Below are 21,090 nucleotides of genomic sequence, written 5' to 3' on the forward strand. Positions count from 1 at the left end.
AGATTTATTGGAAATATGAACAAAAATAGACTGATATATGTTAGTTTCGTTGGGACTTGGAGTGATATATGTTAGAAATAGATTGATATATATATATATTTGCGTGATATTCGTTTGGGCCCGTGCATACAACATTAAATCAGATGGATATGATAATTTATTGGGAGAATAGAAATATATATTATTACAGTATCATATATAATAGATTATATTTGCTAATTTTGTCTGAGAAACGCAGTATAAATAATAGTGATTGATATGTAGAGTTAATAACAATCTTTTTAAAAACAAATGTAATATATTAGATTTATTTGTCCATTACAAAAATTGAACGTGGATGTCTTTTTTTTTTTAACTTTGTTCAGTTTTTTTAATATAAAATTAGATTTGTTTTTGCTTTTATAAATTTGAACATAATAACGGACCAAAACCATATGTGATCAGATTTGCTTTTAAAAATTTGAACGTGGATGTCTTTTTCTTTAAACAATCTTTATTTATTTGTTCAGTTTTTTTTAATATAAAATTAGATTTGTTTTTGCTTTAAAAAATTTGAACGTAATGGAAAACATATAAACCATATGTGATCAGACTTCCTTTTAAAAAGTAAAAATATTTGTTTTCTTAATGCAGATTTAATATTGAAAAACATGTAGATTTAATATTGAAAAACAAAATTTGTATATTTTTTATTGGGATGATGTGGGGGTGACACGTGGCAAAACCTTCTAGAAAAAACCTTCTTTTAGTATATTATATAGATGAAAAATAAAATAAAATAAAATTAATGGTGAGATGATGAAACTTGACACTCTCAAGTTTTTTTACACATGAGAGGATCCAAACCCATTCTCTTCCCAAAACCCTCACTCCATTGCTAAGTATCAAAATAAGCAATATTATCATTCATTACTTATCAACTAATTAAATGAGGAAAGCATAGCAAAAAACTTATGGGAGAGTATTCGCCAAGATGACATAGCTGGCACAAAACTCTCCCCAAAAACCTAAGGCAAAGCAAACACATCAAAAAAATCCCTTCATTACAGCACAATATATAAGAAAAAATTAATTAATAAATATAATATTAATATAAAAATAAATATGAAACGTTAACAAATAGTTACTCAAATCACCATGCAACCAAAGTGAAAGCCAAAAATTCAACCATTGAGTTAGCACCATCACTAAATTTTTGCTCTGCATGCATAAGAAGCAGATTAAGCTCTAAGGGTTGGTACTAATGTGTGTAGATCCAAAACTTATAGAAGAGAGATCCAAGCTTACCGAAGAGACCAAACACCCAGACAAAGGTGTTGAAGCTTAGTGAAGAGATCAAGTGAGGAAATACTGGTAAGGGAAGCAAATATGAAACCATAATTTTCCTTCGTGGATCAATTAACAGAATAACAACAATGAACTCATTCAAAAAAAAAAAAAAGAAGTACTTGAAAACCTGAAGATGTGACGAAGCGACATGGATGAAGGAAAAACCGAAGCATGCACTTATACATAAATAAGTAGAAGTAGGACTTCAAAACACTTGAGATTATATAAAAATGATAAAAAAAATCAAATTCAATGGGCTTTAATTTTTCAATCTCCAAGCATGTACTTGAACATAAGGAAGGAAAACATGAACCAAGAAGGTTACTTGCAATTAAACAGAAGGATCTATCAAAACCAATACTGAGACAATCATCTACATGACAGTACATATCTAGATTTAACTGGCTTATTATCATTCATCATTAAAATAAAAGTTTAGGTTAAGGTTTTATACTGAAAGGCATAGCCAAGTGCTAAGTCAACATCAACATCCAACCAATTCTTTTGTGCTATTTTCATTAGTTAGAAACTCAGTATGCCACACAAACACGAATAAAAATATTCCAGTGAACTTTGCATTAAAATATAATCAAAATCAGCAATTAAAAACCGCCATGTTAATTAGACACACAAAGTTAGGACATATCATAGAAACTAATAAGATCTTTCTATATCTATAAATCTTAAATGCCCAAAAAAAGAACATTGGAAAATCTACTTGACTTTGTGACTTCACCTTGACGATGAGGTGTGTAATTTTTTCTTTGAGCTCAGGAAGTTTCTGTAATCATACAATGAATTGTAAATGGTGAACACAAAAACACCATCTTGACATAATAGAAGTTTAGGCATAAATAAATTTCATAACTATTAAATAGTTATGCACAATGCGAAGAGAAATATGAAGCTACAAGTATAAAATATTTTCCAATAACGAAATGGAAAGGTAAATGGTGGGAGAAATTAAAATTAAAATGCAGTAAAAGGCACAAAATGAATGGTTCTTACCGGAGTAGCAAACAATGACGGAGAAGAAATAGAAAGCTACAACCCCACTAAGTGTTTTCTGTTTGGTTCGAGAAATTTTCCATGCATTTCACTTCACTGCACAAGTATTAGATAGTAAATAAATGTATTGTTAACCTTTTACATTTACCTGACTAACCACTTGGTTATGAGTCAGATAGGTTAGTTAGAACTTAGAATCATGGTTAGGTTAGTTGCAATTTGGTTAAACCATGGTTAGTTAATAGTCTGTTAGTTACTTTACTCTTTACTCTTACAAGCTTAGTATATAAGCTACCACTCTTGTACATTTCTTCTTCACCGTTTCAATCTCTCATCAATAAGCATTCTCAGTTGAAGTTTCAGTTGAAACTTCTTGGTATCATCTTCTAGCTTCTGCAAATTTGTTAACAAGTGCCTTGGCCAGAATTAAACAATCGACAAGGAGGGAAAGAAGAGTTTCTGCAGCCTTGAGGGCAAAATGGGAATTCAATACATCATTACACATGGTTGAAATTTTTTGTATGGATATTTCTGTAATTTTGTTAATTATTGAATAGAGAATCAAATCTTGGTCGTCCCTTTAGTCTTTAGTTTGATATTGGGCGTTGATTCTTTGATAGAAAGCAAAGTGAAATCCTAATTGGACAATTAATCGACCATAACGGATTTCCCTCAGGCACTCGCTCGGTTGATTTCCTTTTTCATTCTACCATTCCTCTGATGTTTACGTTTTGGTTCTGCAATCAAGGCTTCCGTTTCAGTTCCACCACTGCTTCAAACCCCATTCGTTTTGTTCGGTGAGTGATCGTTTCATTCGCTCTGTACATTCCCCTTTGTCTGCATCAGAGAGATCAGCTCCGACATCGACTACTTTGTGCTTTGAAATTTTGATGTTGAGAGAGGACTAAGACGACTTCGACATCTTCGCAAGGTATCGTTTTTTTCCCCTGTTTGGTTAGTCTGACTCCCTTACTTCATCTTACTACGATGGCGGAACTTTCGAATCCTCCGTCTCCATTGGCTTTGCATTGAATCCATGCCTAATTTGCAGGTTCTAGAGCATTTTATTTTCAGAGAAGCTTGGAAATTTGGTGTTGCAGAACACGAATCCTCAAGGACTGCAATGGGTAGGTGTTGTTTCTTTCCTTTTTTCTCATGCAATCTTCTTAAATTTCGGTTCTTATGTTTTTATCTTTATAACTTGCATTATTACTATGAAGAGTGGAGCAAAGAGAAGGGACCAGAAGTCCAGAACATCAAAAGTACATTGAATGGGTAGTTGTGAAATATTACTAATCCTTGCATCAGATTTGACCTTTCCAATGAGAAATGATCGTGGAAGGACAAAAAAAATTCATCTAGCTTGGGTGCGGAGGATCCTGCTCAGGTAAAATCTATTAAATGCATTAGATTTGACCCTTTCAATGAGAAGTGTAACATTATTAAGATATACTTAGTGGAAAGGTTTCAGAAACATGCTCTAACATATTTGGGCAATCATGAATTCCACTGATTCAAGGGTGATATTATATAAGGTTTGCCAATAGTTTGCAGAAACAATCATCCATACATTGTCCTCCAATCATAAGCTAGCCTTTTAAGAGAAGATGCATGATAGCCTTGCAACACCAATCCTTCCATGTGGGGTTCAAGCATGGCTGGATCCCACGGAACAAAAAACTTCTCTTATGGTTTTAAATTCACATCCTTCCATATCCCTGAAGACTAAGGTTTTTGTTTCTTATATTAATATGAGAATTTGTATAACCGTGTTGTGTGTTTTTCTATTGTATAAAACTGCCATCCGCCGGATTATATCGACCTTGACTTCGAAGTAAATTATCAATCTGAGATCTGATCAAGAAAGAAGAATTATTGTCAGTTCTGTCCTTTTCAGTAATCATTGAAGTTAACATGTTCTCATTACCATGTTAGTGTGGTTTAAAAGTGTTATTTCAGCTTTTGGTGCAAGACATGGAGTCAGCTACTTAAGTTGCATTTGTATTTTTTATATGTATTTAAATTTCAAAGACATGAGCAATCACATAGGGTTATGATTTTTTGCAGGCTTAGGCAAACATCATGGTGTTAGGTTTCTTTCACTGCAACTCTTTGACTGTTCTTCTTTCTGTCTTTCATTTGTTCATCTCAATCGACCTTATTATGCATTTTTAATTTACCTGCAGTTCTGCTCTGGTGAGTCAGAATTTAAGGGACTTTGATTCACTTGAACTGATGCCCATGCTCACATTTTGGGGGTTAGAATTGAATTGATGTTTTATGCATTTGTGTTTTTTTTTACTGTTATGGAGTCGCCAATCCCCATTGTAAGAATCGTTCTCCTTTTTACTCCTTTCATCTTTTCACTTCGCCATTGTGATTTCACCCTATCTATTCTTCAGATTTGTTGTAAGACAAGCAGTGGCTATTGTCATGAAAGAAAAGCAAAGGGATCCTTCTAAGGTAACCTGATTAAGACACCTTCCGTTCTGATTCTGTGTTGCAGGGACTACACTTCTAAAATGAGGTTTGTTGTCGGCTTCAAGTGAAAACAGGTTATTGCTATTAGTTTTTTTGTTTTTCTAATTTTTTAAAGATGGTAACATAGGTTCATCTTTGATTGTGTGCTTGCAAGTACATGCTTAGATTTTGGTTCCTATATAGTATTATTACATTTTATCTCCTTCTGACTTATTTCTACTACTATAATCAATTGAATCATATTCAACTCCTCGCTATCCATTGCGCCAACAAGCATCCTAATACATGATATTATGTAGAAAAGCAGTGTCATTGTGATAACAAAAAACTGTAAGTATTAATTACCTCCATTTTTCTTGGCTTAGCTTCAAGAGCTGCCTTTATGTTGTTTTCTCAAGCAACAATAACATAGAGCTGATTTGCCTATGCAGGTTCATATACTACTGGAAATGGATTTTGTTCACTAATTTTTTAGCGCTTTGAGATTTTGTATAGATCAGAGGATCAAGGATCCAAACTGAAGCTTCAAATAGTGATTAGAAAGGAAAAACAAGAATTTGTCCAAGTTTGTTTGATTTATTTGAGGCTAAATTGTGGATTTAACTCAACGTGATTGTTGAGTGACTACCACTCTATCTGTTCATCTCTTATTGTGGATTTAACTCAAGGTGATTGTTGATAAATTGAGAATGAGGACTCAAATCAGTGATTATTTGAATTGTTTTTCCTGACATGTTCCATGGGCAGGACTGGATCTTATCATTATATCTGCGCGCCTGCTATGTGGCTTCTTTCATCAGATTTGCATTGCATTGGATGTTCATGTGGGAAAACTATTGAAGGCCCTAACTGGGAGAGGGAAATCTGCACTTTTGTATATTTCAAGGTTTATGTTTCCATTTTGCTTTAATGGTTTAGTAATGTTTTTAGTTCATTTTCATTATATGCTTCCATTTTTGTGCTTATTTGAGAAAATTGCCTAATTGAAGTGTTGCTTTATACAGTGATTTTTTTGTGCTTTAATTATGGTGTGGAAAGATAGGAAAAAAGAATAGTTTGTTAGGAGACCTTTGGTTTTCTTATGTTATGAACATAATTGAGAATAAGAGGTGAAGCTTATGAACTATATATTTTCCAGACAAATGCTCATTTAGGGCAGGAAAAACTTTTACAGTGGCAGGGGTATAAGTAGTTCATGTAGTTAAGCTAATTTCAGGAAATGAACCACATATGGCTGGATGAAGGTAGAGTATAAAACCAGTCGTGGTTAATTTTTTGCTATTTTCTACCTAATAGGATTTTCCAACTATACTTATTTGCTTGGCTTTTTCTTGCAATTTTTAAGATTAGTAACTAATAGTTCAGTAAATGAGGTTAATTGTAGGCTTACTAGAAATTGGTGCCTGCAAACTGTGATGGGGGCATGACTGCAACCTGAGTTGAGGATTGTGGTGGGAAACCACCACTAGGAAGTCCCATGGACTCAATGTGAATCATAGGTTGTTGAACAACTTTCAGAGGAACATCACCTTGAAGACCAACATCACCTTCAGAAGCACTATGATTTATTTATTTTTTCAATGGTGGAATCAGGGTTTTAATTCTTAAACCTGTAATGTAGGCAAGTGTAACGAGGATGACTTATAGTAGTTTATGAACATAAAATGTTTGATGATTATGATTTTTGGAGAGTGGTTAGAAGAACTGAAATGTCAGGTTAGAATTAGTAAGATCTGAAACGTTAGCTTCAAATTCTGTTACATTTGAATAACATAAGTTATCAAATTAAATTGTCTTTAAGAATATAAGTGAATGTAGTTGAATATTTTATAAAAGAATTTTAGTGCAGCTTTAAAATGGACAGTGATAATACAAATTTAATCAAAATATAAGTTTAAATTTGTCATGGAATTTGACTAAAGAATGCATAGGGATAGTAAAACAAGTCGGTTACTAAATTTATTTGTCTTTAATAATTGCATAGTGGTTATAGAATTTTAAACACACTAAAAAAAATTAAAGCACCAAAAAATTTTTTTTAAACGAACACACCATCAAATAAAACAATATCGGGTAACTAATAAATTTAATAGCCTTGATTGCCATGGTAAAATAAACATAGAAAAAACAGAAATGAGTAAAATAATATTTTTTAATTGTGGCTAGGAAATCTATTATGCTAAGGACGGAAGAAAGTGGGTTAAAAAGCATGCCATCAAATAGTGTAGATGATTGGATAACTAATTTAGGAATTAATATTAATTATGTAATTGCGCACAATCTAATTAAAATAGAAATTGAAAGTTTTTGCAGCTGAGGGGTAACTTTGTCATTCACTAATTCATTGTACACCACTTTTAAATTAAACGTGAGTATTTATGTAAAAGTGCTAATTATTTCTTTTAGGTTCAATCAGGATTTTGTTCATTTCATCTCCATATGTGAATAGAATTGAAAAAGTTGATTGATTTTTGAGTCATTGTTAGGTTGACAAAAAATTTAATCTTTAATGGGTTAGTTCTAATACAAAAACACATTACATCTTCCATATTTTTATTCATTACTAATTTTTTTTACCATAAATGGATTTTAGATGTTATTGGATATTTAGTAGTGTCATTTGGAATGAATTGACATGGAAGAATCCCACTTTTTTTAAATGGGAAGACTAACTATTTGAAATAAAATATTAATGAAAAAATTTCGAAGTAATCTTAAACTAAATGAAAGGAGAACAAAAATGATTTTTTATATAAAATAACCAAATAAAAGTAAATATATAGTGATTATATTGAAAAAACTTATCATTTAATACACATAGTTAGGTTACAAGAGTAAAGATTGAAAATGAAAGCATTTTCATATAGTTTTGAAATCCACAACGGTATATTTACATTGTACTTCATATAGTTAAAAATTGTACTATTTACAAAAAAAAACCATCAAAAAAATAAAATAATATAACTAGAAAAATTCAAAAAAGTATAAATTAATTGAAAAATTACAAATATAATAAAGAATAATATAAATTGAAATTTTTTTTAGTTAAGAATGACTTCAAAAACTATTAAATTTTTATATAGAAAAAAATAAATAATGTAGCATTTAAAAAAAAATTGGGGACAAAACCACAAATAAATAAAATGATTGTGCTTTATTAAAATTTAAACAAACACATTCATCACAAAAAAAATATTTTATTATATAAATATATGTAAATAATTTTTTCTTTTAATTCTTAAATTATCTTCTAATAAGCATAGTAAAAATAACATTTATTTAATAAAAAAATTACGCGATACACTAAAATGAAAATCCCCCGTGCATCGCACGGGTCAAAGTAGAAATTGCATTGTTTAATCACATCATTGTAGATAAAACTGAATCCATTTCCTGGCGCTATGATTTGAGCAAGTCCCATGCAGCTCTCTACTTATATTGCAGCTCTAACTTCTTGATTATACTCCTTGCAAATGGCCTGATCAAATTTTTATTCAAAATGATTATCTAACATAAGATATGGACCTTAAAATTAAAGAAAAGTATACTGATTTTTCCATTGAAATAACTCCAAAGTATACTGCACTAATTTGCTAAAGAAAACAACACATATCCCTCATATGTAAAAAACCCAACGGTTACGGTCATGACACGCTTTTCTCTTCATGTCAACACATCTATGCGAGCCCTTTCTAAGTTTCTATCCCTTCTATCACCCCTGCAAGCCCCAAAACCTGCAGCATTATCTCTCAGTATCTAGCAAAAATAAAGGGAAGATAAAGGATTTTCTTACCTTGCCATATTTTTGGGAGAGGAGACACATTCTGTAGCGTCAAGAGCAACAACGGAGTGGCTGGAACGAATAAATAGGAGGGCCGAGACAGATGAAGGAAGCCAAAGCGATACATGGAGTGGAGAGGATGAATGGATCTAGCTAGATTTTGCATCGTTTATTTGTACTTGCTAAGAATAGTAGTTGCAAGTGCAGTGGTAGTTAGCAATAGCAAAGCTCTCACCATTTCTCAAAAGTTAGAAATAGTTAAATGAAAAATAGCATGACTTAATAGTTATATGATTTCAACTTAGAAGAAAAGAAAGAAAAGAGGTTAAAACGAAGTTGTAGAATAAGGTTAAAGGGTTCAATTTAGATATATGGAAGTAGAATAAGAGCACCAACATTTGCATGCAATTTAGTCAAAGAAAAAGGGTACAAAAAGAGGAGAAACACTTGCAGAATTGTAATCTGTAAAGCAGCAAGGGCTGCAATTTTCAGACACAATAGTAGTGAAGGATAATACACACAGAGGGAAGAACAACAAACACAGTGAGGGAAGAAGGACAAAACATGTACTGCAAATAAAAAAAATTTACTCACTTGATATTTGGTTGGAGATTTCTGAAAATTCCCAGAGAAGCACAAACAGAAGAATGAAGCACCTGATTTGTGAAGAACAAAAGAAAGTGATCCAATACATATGTACTACAAATGCAAACAAAGGAAAATCAAGAGAAGAAAATCATATAAATAACAAAAAATACATGGAATAGCAGACCTTGCACTTTAAACTCAGTACTTCATGCTGACCATTGCTAGCCAAGAATGATGTTTTATTGATGAAAGCTTCAACATTCACTGTGTCATCATCCTCAAGGTTAATCGAACCAATCAAATATAAATCGAAAAATCGATAAAAAAACCGAAATCCAATCAAACCGAAAACCGAACGAGTCCAAAATTGAGAAAACCGAAATTTTTTATTGGATTGGATCGAATTTCGGATTTGATTTTTAAAACAGAACCAATCCAATCCAAACCGAATATTTTCAAATACATATAATTTTATTTATACATGCATCATATCATTCGTACTTACATATTTATGTTTTTACATGTTTATAGAATTATTATATAACACATGCTTATTTATATGAAGATATATTTGAGTAAATAAAATTTCAAGTTATAATTTGAAAAATATGCGTTAGAGTGAACATATATTTGAAAATATGTCATCTATTATAGAGATTAATTTTTTTTCTTCTTATTATTTTAGAGGTACTTAATATTTATAGCTTGTTTGAAAAACCGAAATCCAATCCAATCCAAACCGATAAAAATTGGATCGGATTGGTTCGGATTTACAAAAAGAAAAAAATCGATTGAATGATGTAGTGACAAAACCGAAGTGATTGGATCGGATGATTTTTTCCCTCAAAACCGAACCAATCCAAACCGCGAACACCCCTAGTATACACTATGTGTATACTTTGTTTTTTTTTTTTTAAAATATTGTTGCTGCAATTCTGATACGAATATGATGAAGTTAAGGGTTTCCCAAAAAATACATTTTTATTTTAATACATTTATCTTAAATCAAACTTTATCTGTGGTCATTTAAATAACTTCATTAAAGATAAATTTTTATCTACATGAATATCAGTGTAAAACTATTTTAAAATATCAGTGCATATTTTGATTGGATGTAAGTGTAAAAATTATTTTATAAAATCAATGAATATCCATTAAACTCTTTAATTTTCAAAAATATTTATTCAAAAAACATTTCTAAGTATTTACTATTTTTAAAATTCAAAAAATTATTCACTATATTATTAATCATACATTGTTTTTATTTTTGTCATAAAAAAATCATATATTGTTTTTATTTAATTAATTAATACTAGAGAATTGCATAAAATAACACATGAAAAAGATAAAAAGTAAATCAGAAAAAGTAAAGTAAATAACACATGGCTGTTGCACTTGCCTTTGTTGGATCAGAACCAGTATCGTTTAGGCCCAGCCCACCGACTATTTTGTAGTAATCTCTTTCGAACAAACGAAAACGAAAATATAGCCCAAAGTGACACGTGGCTCTAACCGTTTTCGGGAATCGACACGTGTCTGGTTCTCACAGTTCATAAACCGCCACACCAACAACGTTGTCTCTTCTTCTTCCTCAACCATTCCAGAACCATAACTGCATTTCGGGTTTGTCTCAGATTCTGCAGAAATCGACGAAGAAATGGAAAACAGAGCGAACCTGAGAGTTCAAAAGAAGAAACCCACAAAGCGCAGCGGAAGGAAACCGTCACTGAAAAAGATACTGGATTATCTCAAGTCTGATACCTATATGTATGCACCTCTCGTTTCTCCTTTACCCTCTGATTTCCCCTCACCAAATGCGTTCTTTCCTTCTGCTAAAGGTTTGATCTCTACCTATCAATTTTCGTTTTTGTTCTTTTACGGTTTTGATTGCTCTGGCTTGTTTTTCTTTGATTGAGTTGAGTGGTTGTTTATGATTATTCATATTGATTTCAGTGGTGGAACGGAAAGGAGAACCTGTAAAAGAGTTACGGGAGCGAGTTCAGGAGTATGTCAATTCTGATGTTTATATGTATGGTCCGGTTTTTGAACTTCCTCATTCACCTCAGACTCAAGGTGAACTTTACTTGTTGCTAATTGTTGAATATGGTTGTACTTGTAACTTTAGATACTCAATTTTGGGATAATTTTTATGGTTATTTGTATTTGAATTGAATAAACTTGGTCAAATCAAATAATGAAGGCATTTTGTTTGTATTTTGTGATTCAACATTACATGAGGTTACCAGCTTTGGAGATCTGGGGTTGGAATTAGGAATGTTAGGCATGATCATTAAGAAATGGGACGCTTATCTATAGACTTGATTAGGGGGGAAGGGGGGAAAATCTAGACAAGTAGCTTGAGATTTCAATGTAAATGGTCCTTCCGTGACTTAAAAAATGAAGTACTATGGGTATGTTTAGGTAAATAACTTAATTAAGCGCTTAGGGAAATAAGCACTTATGGCATCAATGCATACTAATTTGATAAACTAACTAAAATAAGCTCAAAATAGGTTAGACTCAGGTATAATTGCTTATCCATAAGCTAATTTGATCGGCTTATGAAAATAAGCTTAAAACAGCTTATAGGTAGGTCATAAGTTCTGTCAAACACTTGCATAAGTCAAAATTAGATAAGCTCAAGTAAGCTTTTCCTGAAAAGGCATTTATATTGTTCTGATTAGTAAGAGTAGCATTAAGGACAAAAAATTCATGTCAAGCATTTTTTTCTTGCTCTTACCAATCAGAAATACTTCTACCTTGTCCTACTATGTAGCATGGTGGCATATACAATGTGACCCGTCTGTAATACTCAAAGGTGTTTTCCTTGCTTGAGAAAATTCATCCTTGAGCAGTGACATGCTAAAAGAAATAAATGTAATAGGAAGATTTGATAATGTTGCTGTTGCTGGGTTCCTCATTGATTTTGTGTTGATCTGCTGAATTGCAGAACCTTTGCAAGACTGTGGGAGGGTATGGATGGATGACTCACCTAAGGTGTTGACAATGAAAGTCAACCAACGAACTGATCCTTTAGGAAATGTGAACCAAAGGGCTGAAAATCATCTTCCTCAAAAAGACTCTGATCAAGGCACTCGGGGGCACAAGGAAACTGTGAAGCACACTGTGTATCAGACTTGTCGCACAACTTCAAGTAAAAGTCTTTGCTGTTCTATAAAATGCATTTGTTTACTACTTTAACTGCTTTTATTCATGATTGATAATGTCACTACTCACTTGTTCTAATGTCAATGGTTGTTGTAAATTAGTCAATATAAAAACATGATAACTTATAATTTGTTGCCCTTTTCATGCTTGATGACACGAGGAAATTGAACCATTTTGATGATTTGATGTATTGTGTTGTGCATTTGATTTGGGATAATTAAGAATTGTTTTGAACACCCTTCACTCTGCTTGTATCTATTCTGCAGGAAATGTGGCCATCAACTCACAGTTGAGAGCTCATGGTTGATTGAAGCTTCTGGATATAAATGAAAACTTAGAAGATGATAACCTATATGGGGTGTTGTTTTAGGTGTACATATTATGGATGTATGGAGCATTGCACCAGCATCTTTTAGTTTCAGTGTGTGCTAGTGCAATTTTTGTTTTGACTTTGGTATGCTCTTCATGTAATGTTTTTATTCCAGTGATAGTTTGAACTTATAGGGCTGGAATGTAAATAAGAATTACTCTAAAGTGGATTTGCTCCTCAACCCTCTATTGGATGACATTTTTTGTCTACAACGGAAGTTTTGCCAATCACTTTTATTCATACGGTATTCATAGTATCAAGTTGCTGTGGTGTAGTGGTTATCACGTTAGTCTTACACACTAAAGGTCCCCAGTTCGATCCTGGGCAGCAACATTTTCTTGTTTTTTTTTTTCATGTAGTTTTGCTTATTAAAAGAAAAACACTGATTATATCAAATTATCAGTAAACAATCAACAACTAAAAATAAAATTATAAAGTAATTTTAAAGCTAACTATTTATACAATATGCTAAGCAGAAACTCGAATGGAGCAGACTCGATCAATGACCACAGGCCCTGTATCTAATTATTAGCCCTGTTTATTTTTTTGTCATTTCCTATGTCTCAATCCATCTTGACATAAAAACAAAAAAGGCAACAAAAAGATTCCATCTTGAAATTCAGATTGAATTTTGGAACCTGGTTGTACATTAAGTTGGATAAATAATGCATTTGATAGGGATGATATCAAACTGAATTGCCAAATGTCCTATCATAATGAGGTGTTTTTTGAAGCTAAATTTCCAACTGTATTAAATTAATTTGGGTAAACTTTGCTTCACTGTCCATTGCCAAAGAAAGAAAATAAAGTGTATTATTGTTAAGAAGCGTTGACTTATATATGTGCATTTAACTCTATAGTCAATTTGATAGAACTCCCAAAATAGTATCCAGCAGTATGTATTTTTTAGAATTTAATGAAAAAACCATGTATTTTAGATTAAATTAGTTTATTGAATTTCATACTAAATCTATATGAAATTCAGAGCAATTTGATGTAAAACTAGTTTGAAATCATTTTATGGAATAACCACAAAGCTACAAAAGAACATCGCGAGAAACAATTCAAATGTGATGTTTTATTTGTTTGTAGAAGTGGTAATTGTGTCGCTGATTTTATGGAACATATAACAATTTTTCATTTTCTATGTGAATTGAGGAAGCATTTCCGGGGTATTTAGATGTTGTTAGCAATGACATTTTGGCCTTGGTGCTTGTTTGAGTTTTAATGCATTATGTTACCCTCAACCACAACAAACTTCAAATATCAAGTGATTTCTTCAAGCATATATCTATAGACATTTTTGCCACTAGCCATAAATTTCACTTCAAATAGTGTTGGGCCGCAAGGGGATAAATCGGGGATCATCACATTGGACTTACATGAGCACACCAAAGTGGACTCGACACCACATCTTTCACCTAAAACCTTAAGACAATTGGTGTATGCATGAGTCATTTCACTTATAAAGTGCTCATTATACTCCTCTAATCTTCGAATGTGGGACTTCTTACTCACACTTAACATCCCAACAAATAGCGACCTAAAAATATTCATAACTGATTTTCTACCTATTTTATGCTAGCTTCCAGAATTTTGGCAGCCAATCATAAACATTTTCGTTGGAAGTTAGCTACAAATTTGCTGTGGACTTGTTTTAGTGTATATTTTCTTGACTTTGCGTGTCCATTGTCGTCTCTTAATTTTTTGTTTTGCTTTTAGGAAGCATATAGTAAGTAGTCCGTAATGTTCACTGTATTTCATTTATCTCTCATTGACGCATAAGTCATCGATCTCTGTGGTGTCACTTTCATTACAAGTTGCTACTTATGACAAGGCACTTGCATAATTCAAGGTAGTTAAAAGGCTAATCAAAGTAAGCATTTCAGACGTTTTTTCATCAAATTTTGATTTCGAAAATTAAGTTATGTTGTACTTCTGAATAACTTGTACCAGGTCTTCTTTCTGGCCTAATCAACCTAATTATCTGTTTTCTGTCACGTTCCTTCAACTTTAGTCGTTGAAACTTATCATTCTATCCCCATTTTTTCGCTCTGGTGGTACAGGATATTTGAGCACGATGTGTTCTACTATTACCCCATCTTGTCAATGTTGATGTGTTCAAGACTATTTCCTTCGATTGGTTTTGGACATGCCAATCCAATCCCAGATATATTGTGGCTCATCTTGTGGTTAATGTTTGTTCAGAAAGAATGCACCATAGTGATCAAGACTGCTTGAGCCTTGAGCATGACCTAATGTAAGGGTGGAAGAAGTCCCACATCATCTAATATGGTAAGTGGAGGTCACTGAAATATCTAAAAGAGATATCACATTGCTTAGGGAAAAGAGAGTTCAAAGCTATTATAATTGTTTCTTTTTACTTTAAGATTCATAATTTTGAAACACTTTAAACTTGTTTCTTAGGTTGATATTTGGGGTAGAATTCTTCAAAAAAAAAAAAGCTATATTGAAATAAAGAAGACGCGCTAAGAAGTTTTTTTCAATTTGAGGGTTGGTTAAGAAAGTTCGAGCACACACAAAGAAGAAAGAAGAATAGTCATCCAACTAGGGAATGGCTCGTCAACCCCTCATAGGGTTTACAAACCATAACCCCAAAGAGATGTCAGTTTTTACCTTTTCAAGCAATTTGGATTATTTCTTGCAATATATACTTTTGCAATTGTCTGTAGAATTCAATAAAGCCGACAAGAAGTTTGAACCATCAGTCCACGCAGAGTAGGCTCGGGCATCTGTCTCCGGAGTCGTGCATAAGAGAGTGTAAGTGCACTTGTTCACCACATCTTTTGACCCGAGCAGGTAAGTGCACTTGCTTCCTCATACTTCTTGATTTCTTCCTTTAATGAATCATACTTGAAAACCGTGCATACGTCCCATAAGTCGGAAAACCGCAAGATATGATCAGAATCGAGATATGAAGGAGCTGACACTCAAATCGCTACTATGATCCCCTTCCTCGTAATCCATGATACCTGTATGAACATCATCTAAGTAAGGAGAATGTCTCACATATTGTAAAGTAGTTGGAGCAACTTCAATTGTCCGACCTAAGTAATATGTGTGAAACCTAGAATGGAGCACAAAATTTGGAAAAGCAGTTGACCTGGGATGCGCAATTTTATCACACACCCGAATGATTGAAATTATAGCCTCTAAAGCGTGGTTTTTCATTAATCACTACGTTTCAAGTAAGGAAAGGCCAAATGAAATTTCAAAGAGGTTGAAGGAATCTTGTTGGTTTGAAAAAATTAATTACACTTTGCTACTGAAAAGTGGGCGTTTTAAACTCATCTCTGATTACTTTCTAGATGATCATATTATTTCTCAAATGTTCCATTTATAATTAGCATAAGCTCACCGTAAGTTAACATTTCATTGCATTACATGGCAAGCTGGAGATCCCGTTTTTCTAGTTCAAATGGTGATAAGGCTCTAAACTCAAATGACTCACAACTAAGTGAACAAGTGGTTGGCTAAGATGACTAGCTAGGATAAAAAACATCTCGCCCAGATAGTAGCCGAGAGGCGCATCTGACTTGATTAATAAGACAACACAAGGTTATCCTAAGATAACCAACCAACCTGCACGGTCTCGAAAGTATTTTGTTCCGGATAAGAACATTGAGAAAGGGTGTAATCCCTAGAGAGAGAAGTGATTGCACCTAAGAGAGAGATCTAGAGAGAGAATAACTGAATTTCATGTGTGTATTCATAAAATGAGCAAAAGTCCCTTACAATTGGTATCTGCTACCTATTTATAGAGGTAGTGTTGGGCCCCCATATGCTAGGGTCCTTAATGGGCCGTGTGGGCCTGGCTGAACGAGGCCCAACCCTACTGGCTTGGGGCGCCACCGGGCGGTGTGAACCCTGGGCGTTGCCCCTCTAGGGGCTCGCCCAGTCGACAAGTCCACAAGACACCGAGCTCGAAGCATGAGAGCTAAGTGTGTCTTTAAGAAAACTATAACATAACTGCCTAATGCTTATCCATCGTGTATGCAAAAATCCAAGTCGCCAACATGGCGTGAAAAGATGAAGGGCGAGCGCCCTTGGTCCGCAAGTCCACAAGCTCGAAGCAGGAGAGCGAAGTGTGTCTCCAAAATGTGACCGTCAATCTCTGTCCCCTTGTGATCCCCCTAGCAGGTCGCCCGTTGCCACTTTCCACTTGGCACGGCGTTCCTCGGCTGGCGGTTTCGACCAACGCGCAGGAACTATTCCCAAGCTTCTAGTTGCAATGGCTTCCCCGCCTAGAAGATCACCTAGCCACGCTACTTGGCGGGATCAACAAAGAATGTATAAAGCGTGTAGGTCGCCGACATGGCGCAAATGAAACACAAACCGCCAATAGCGCAAGGAAATACGCAAATACATGAATCTCCGATTGACGCGGGACCTAGAAAGATGGTGTACAAACGCCTACAAGATTAAGGAGTCGTGGTGGCCCGCCTCATATGACGTGACTCGCTGAATAGAAGCTGGCTCGCCTGGTGACATGGTCTCCCGCCAATCTCCCCCGCATCCGCCCCTCGTAGCATCTTCATGGATCAAGTTGCTTCCTGGGCGAGTCCCCTAATATGGTGAAGGGACTCAACCAGTCCACAAGACACCGAGCTCGAAGCATGATAGCACAATGTGTCTTCAAGCTGAAGTCGCCGCCGCATCGTCCCTAGGAGAAGATCCGCCCAGCACGCATGCTCCTTCACTCGCCATAGTCTACAAGTCCACCAGACTCTGTGTCCAAGTCATGAGGAGTAGGAGTGTCCTCACTTGCCGCATCGCCATCACCGTCTTGCTTTAGCCTTATAAGAAATTAGTTTGACTTGCTCGCCACTCTCAGCGTAAGGCCGCCACCATTTTGCGGTAGGTCGCTACCCTCATTTTTGGCGGTAGGTCGCGACCCTCTTGCGGTAGGTCGCCACCATTTTGCGGTAGGTCGCTACCCTCCTTTTTGGCGGTAGGTCGCGACCCTTTAGCGGTAGGTCGCCATCCTCTTGCGGTAGGTCGCGACCCTCTTGCGGTAGGTCGCCACCCTTAGCGTGAGGTCGCCACCCTTTTGGCGACTTTTGTGTGTCTAAAAACTGAGTCTTACAGGTCGCCACCCATAGCGTTTGGTCGCCACCCTTTGGCATGAGGTCACCACCCTAGCGGTAGGTCGCCACCCTTGGTGTGATCGTCCCATTTCGGGACTCAAAGTGCTTTGGGTTCCAATGGCCAGTTGGATTACCAAAGCGGTGCTCAGTAGAATGGGCAATTTGTACCCCACACATCGCCAATGAATCCGGTTGTTACGTGGGCTTTTCCGGGGCTAATTTAGTTCATCGTGAAACTTGTTTCACTTTGTAACTAAATCGCGCCATCAGGAGCTTGTCCCACCCAATAACAAACCGCTTATGGAAGAGTCTTCCAAGTTTCACAAAACTTTAATGGTGTGCCTCAATTCACCCACTCCTTCTCTTTGATCCGATTTGCTCCTCTCTGTCTGAATCAAAACCAGTGAAGACAATATAACTTCTAATATCAACTTCAAAATAAGAAAATTAGGAAATACAACAACTGAGAAGGGAATCAAATGAAAGATGGAGGAAAAGTTTGAAGGAATTGGAAAATTTGTTGGCCAGCGATCTTAACCATAGCAACGCTTTACTCGCCAAACTTCCATGGCCAAAACAAAACGTGCCCACCAAAATTCCGCCGCCGGAGTAAAACGTGCTTGCTAGATTCCAACGCCAACGACATTCTCTCGCCGCCGAACTCCATCGCCAACAACACTAGCTCGCCGCCTACCTTCAAAACGTGCTCGCCAAAGCCAACACGTGCTCGCCAAAGCAAACGTGCTCGCCAGAATTTGCTCACCGCCTAACTTCAACGCCGCCGACACCTGCTCGCCAGAATTTGCTCACCGCCTAACTTCAACACGTGCCCGCCAAAGCAAAAGCGTGCCCGCCAGAATTCCAACGTCTCGGGATTGGCTCTGCTCCTCATGTATTGTGCTCTGGACAGATTCCTCGCCTTTGTTCTTTTCTTCGTCATTACCGATCTGCTCTCCCTTGCCTACATGCTTCCTCGATCTGAAGCTTCACCTCTGTTGACGTTCTTCATTGTCGGTCTGAACCGTGTTGCTCCGATCTGCCATCGCTGGATGCGCCTTCACGCTGAATCTCGATCTGTCATTCTCTCGTGAACGCACCTTGTTCTTTCCCCTCCGCATTGCCACTGATCTACTCCTCATCAGTCTCTTTGTTGTTCTCGATCTGAAACTTCTCCTTTTATCGCTGTTTTTTTTTTTCCTTTTCGAAACCTGATCAGCTTTCTTGATCCGTCATTCTCCCGTCCACTATAGCCACTGAGTTTCATCGATTCCTTTCTTAGTCTCGAATTCGCTCCCACTCCGTCGATTGACAACAGCGATCAAGCTTCCACCACGCTCCGCCTGTGATGCCACAATAATCAACAGATCCGTCCACTCTAAATCGCGAATCCCCTCCTCCCAGTAGCACAGGCGGTTCCGCCTCAGAATGCGTGGCTTGTCTTCGATGCTTCTATTTCCGAACTTCCGCCGCCATTGTTGGCGAACCTTGTGGAAGAAGATGCTGCCGAGAGAACTGTAGTGACATGGATTCTTGAAGGTCAAGGTGCATTGTATTCCTTTTCCAATCCAGAGCCCAAAAAGATCATCCAAGATCCATTTCCGTAATCAAAATCCGTCCCGCGAAATCCACGAAAATCAACGAAAATCTCAAGCAAAATCAGTTGTGCAATCAATCCACGTGATCCGGGAATCAAAAGTTTATCGATCCCCAGATTCATGAAGGCTCTAAACAACATGAATGACAATTACTATGTCTATAAAAACAAGTTAGGTTGTTCATTTTCACAAACATTACTCATTTTATTAATTCATTGTTCTTATACGACTTTAAAATCTTCTCTCTATACTTTCATACTAAATTAAGCACCAGAGTGCCTTTGTACTTTGTAGGTAACTGTCCCGCCGTGTCAACACGGTTCCACTATCTTGGAAGATCCGTGCACCACCTCTAGAAACATGAAGATTCCGCGGATCCAAATTAAACAAATGATATAAGCTACACTCAAGGAGACTTGATATTATTGGAGGAATTAAAATTCAAAGCCACAGATACAAACATAGCAACAGCAAGCATCTTCTTAATTGGGAGCACAAGAGTGCCCTAACCCAATACAATGTGTTATGAGTCAATAAGATATGCTCAAAACTCATAACAGAGCAGATAAGAAAGTGGGTAACAGATAAGGAAAGAAGAGGCAAGGATAAAAGACATTCAGAGAAAAGATGGAGAGTATACTGCTCCCAAACTTTTCTGATAAGTAAGTATATGATTAATTCTGACAAAAATTCACGAAAATTATACAATTGAACCACAGTTTGATAGCTAATATGCAGCGGTTTCAGCAGAACATGCAGACTTAAAAGCTTCATTTAACCCTAGATTTGTTAACTAATGAAACAAAAGATAAAACTTATGCATAACTGAAATGTCACTTTCATCTTGTGCCAGTAATAAGCAACTTCATAAGTACAACCCCCGACGATCTCGTGGTGGTAACTCACCATATCTGGTCTGCCACTCTCCGTTTATAATGTTAATTGTCCTAAAAGCTGCCTATATATCATGCTCCTCTTGACCACACCATCCTTATTAAACGGAACAGAACATGATTTGCATCTCCATATGTGCAGTGCTTTTAATTTGTATCTTTCAATCCAGCCAAGTTTATCTGCAGTTTTGTTTTTCTTAGTCTGCACCTCATTGTAAATTTTGGCAATATTAATGTTCATTTCATCCGTAAGTAACTATATCTCACAAATACTATACAATAGGTACTGTCTAATATAATATTAGTGAAATGCTGAGAATTCAGTTTTTTTTTTTGTATGATTACCGTTATTCTTCATTATAGATAATTCTGATCGATTTTGGGAATATTCATATATGATAGGACCAGTTCTTCCAAACCAAGACATGAGTTTACTAAACTTTAAGTGTACGTAGGATAATTAATTATGTGATGGATGGATGGAAATGTTTGTGGTGATTGGTGTTTGTTGAAGGCAGAAAATCCGGAGAGCACATGCATGTATTGAAAAGACGAGTGTTTTGAGTTAAATCCTTATGATTATATGCTGTAGAGCCTTATCATCAAAGCTAAGTTGTGGTAGAACCCTCCTTGACACGTATAGCTATAGGGCGGGGGCCCGTCAAAGCTATGCATGCACGTGTGTGCCTTTAAATGCACTGCCCCTGCCATCTGTTGCAAATGAATGAAAAATATAATATTTAGTTGCGACAAATGCATCATGATCACA

At 35.6% G+C, this 21,090-nt stretch overlaps 1 protein-coding gene and 1 non-coding gene across 2 annotated transcripts; both read left to right on the plus strand.

Moving 5' to 3' along the window:
* The first annotated feature begins 10,773 nt into the window (after window positions 1-10,773).
* On the plus strand, window positions 10,774-12,937 carry LOC130713520 (uncharacterized). Its single transcript, XM_057563285.1, has 4 exons — window positions 10,774-11,025; window positions 11,141-11,260; window positions 12,138-12,341; window positions 12,622-12,937. The coding sequence occupies exons 1-4, from the start codon at window positions 10,845-10,847 to the stop codon at window positions 12,660-12,662; spliced, it is 546 nt and encodes a 181-aa protein (XP_057419268.1). The 5' UTR covers window positions 10,774-10,844; the 3' UTR covers window positions 12,663-12,937.
* A 48-nt stretch (window positions 12,938-12,985) lies between these two features.
* On the plus strand, window positions 12,986-13,058 carry TRNAV-UAC (transfer RNA valine (anticodon UAC)). The gene has a single exon. It is a non-coding gene; the product is annotated as a tRNA-Val (tRNA).
* The last annotated feature ends 8,032 nt before the right edge of the window (window positions 13,059-21,090 follow it).

The sequence above is a fragment of the Lotus japonicus genome, chromosome 4 (genome assembly GCF_012489685.1).
Source record: "Lotus japonicus ecotype B-129 chromosome 4, LjGifu_v1.2".
Taxonomy (NCBI): domain Eukaryota; kingdom Viridiplantae; phylum Streptophyta; class Magnoliopsida; order Fabales; family Fabaceae; genus Lotus; species Lotus japonicus.

Bases quoted from the DNA above. Each gene is read 5' to 3' on its own strand.
- LOC130713520 (XM_057563285.1), top strand. From the start codon at position 10,845: ATGGAAAACAGAGCGAACCTGAGAGTTCAAAAGAAGAAACCCACAAAG. The intron at 11,026-11,140 runs GTTTGATCTCTA...TATTGATTTCAG, and splicing joins GTTCTTTCCTTCTGCTAAAG to TGGTGGAACGGAAAGGAGAA. The intron at 11,261-12,137 runs GTGAACTTTACT...GCTGAATTGCAG, and splicing joins TCATTCACCTCAGACTCAAG to AACCTTTGCAAGACTGTGGG.